The sequence below is a fragment of the Pterocles gutturalis genome, unplaced genomic scaffold, assembly GCF_000699245.1.
Source record: "Pterocles gutturalis isolate BGI_N339 unplaced genomic scaffold, ASM69924v1 scaffold13, whole genome shotgun sequence".
NCBI lineage: Eukaryota > Metazoa > Chordata > Aves > Pterocliformes > Pteroclidae > Pterocles > Pterocles gutturalis.
The window spans coordinates 2001-2316 of NW_010122563.1; the positions used below are offsets into that span (position 1 = coordinate 2001).

Sequence of the window (316 nt, forward strand, 5' to 3'; positions counted from 1 at the left end):
AGTGGCCAAATGGCTCGAAAAGGGGCCACAGCAGCGCAGGGTAGGAAAGGTGAGGGCAGCTGGGGCGCTGTCCCGGCTGAAAGGGAACCACGGCGGGCGCAGGGGGAGCGCTGGGCAGCACACGGCCCAGGCTAGAAGTCCATAGAGCTGTGGGCCAGGTAGTCCTTGCGGCCGATGTTGCTGACTTGCTTGGTCTGCATTGCCTCCAGCTTGGGGCAGTCGGTGATGCGATGGCCCAGGCCGCCACAGAAGGCACAGCCCCGCTCACCTGCAACGGGAGAGACGAGGTCGGGGGGGCTGTGCAACACCAGGAGAG

At 65.8% G+C, this 316-nt stretch overlaps 1 protein-coding gene across 1 annotated transcript in view; it reads right to left on the reverse strand.

Moving 5' to 3' along the window:
- Positions 1-102: 102 nt before the first annotated feature.
- Positions 103-316, reverse strand: part of DDX41 (DEAD (Asp-Glu-Ala-Asp) box polypeptide 41) — a 4736-nt gene continuing 4522 nt past the window's right edge. The window contains exon 14 of the mRNA XM_010077541.1: positions 103-268. Within this exon, the coding sequence (XP_010075843.1) occupies positions 132-268 (137 nt within the window). The 3' untranslated portion in view covers positions 103-131. The remainder of the gene's footprint in view (positions 269-316) is intronic.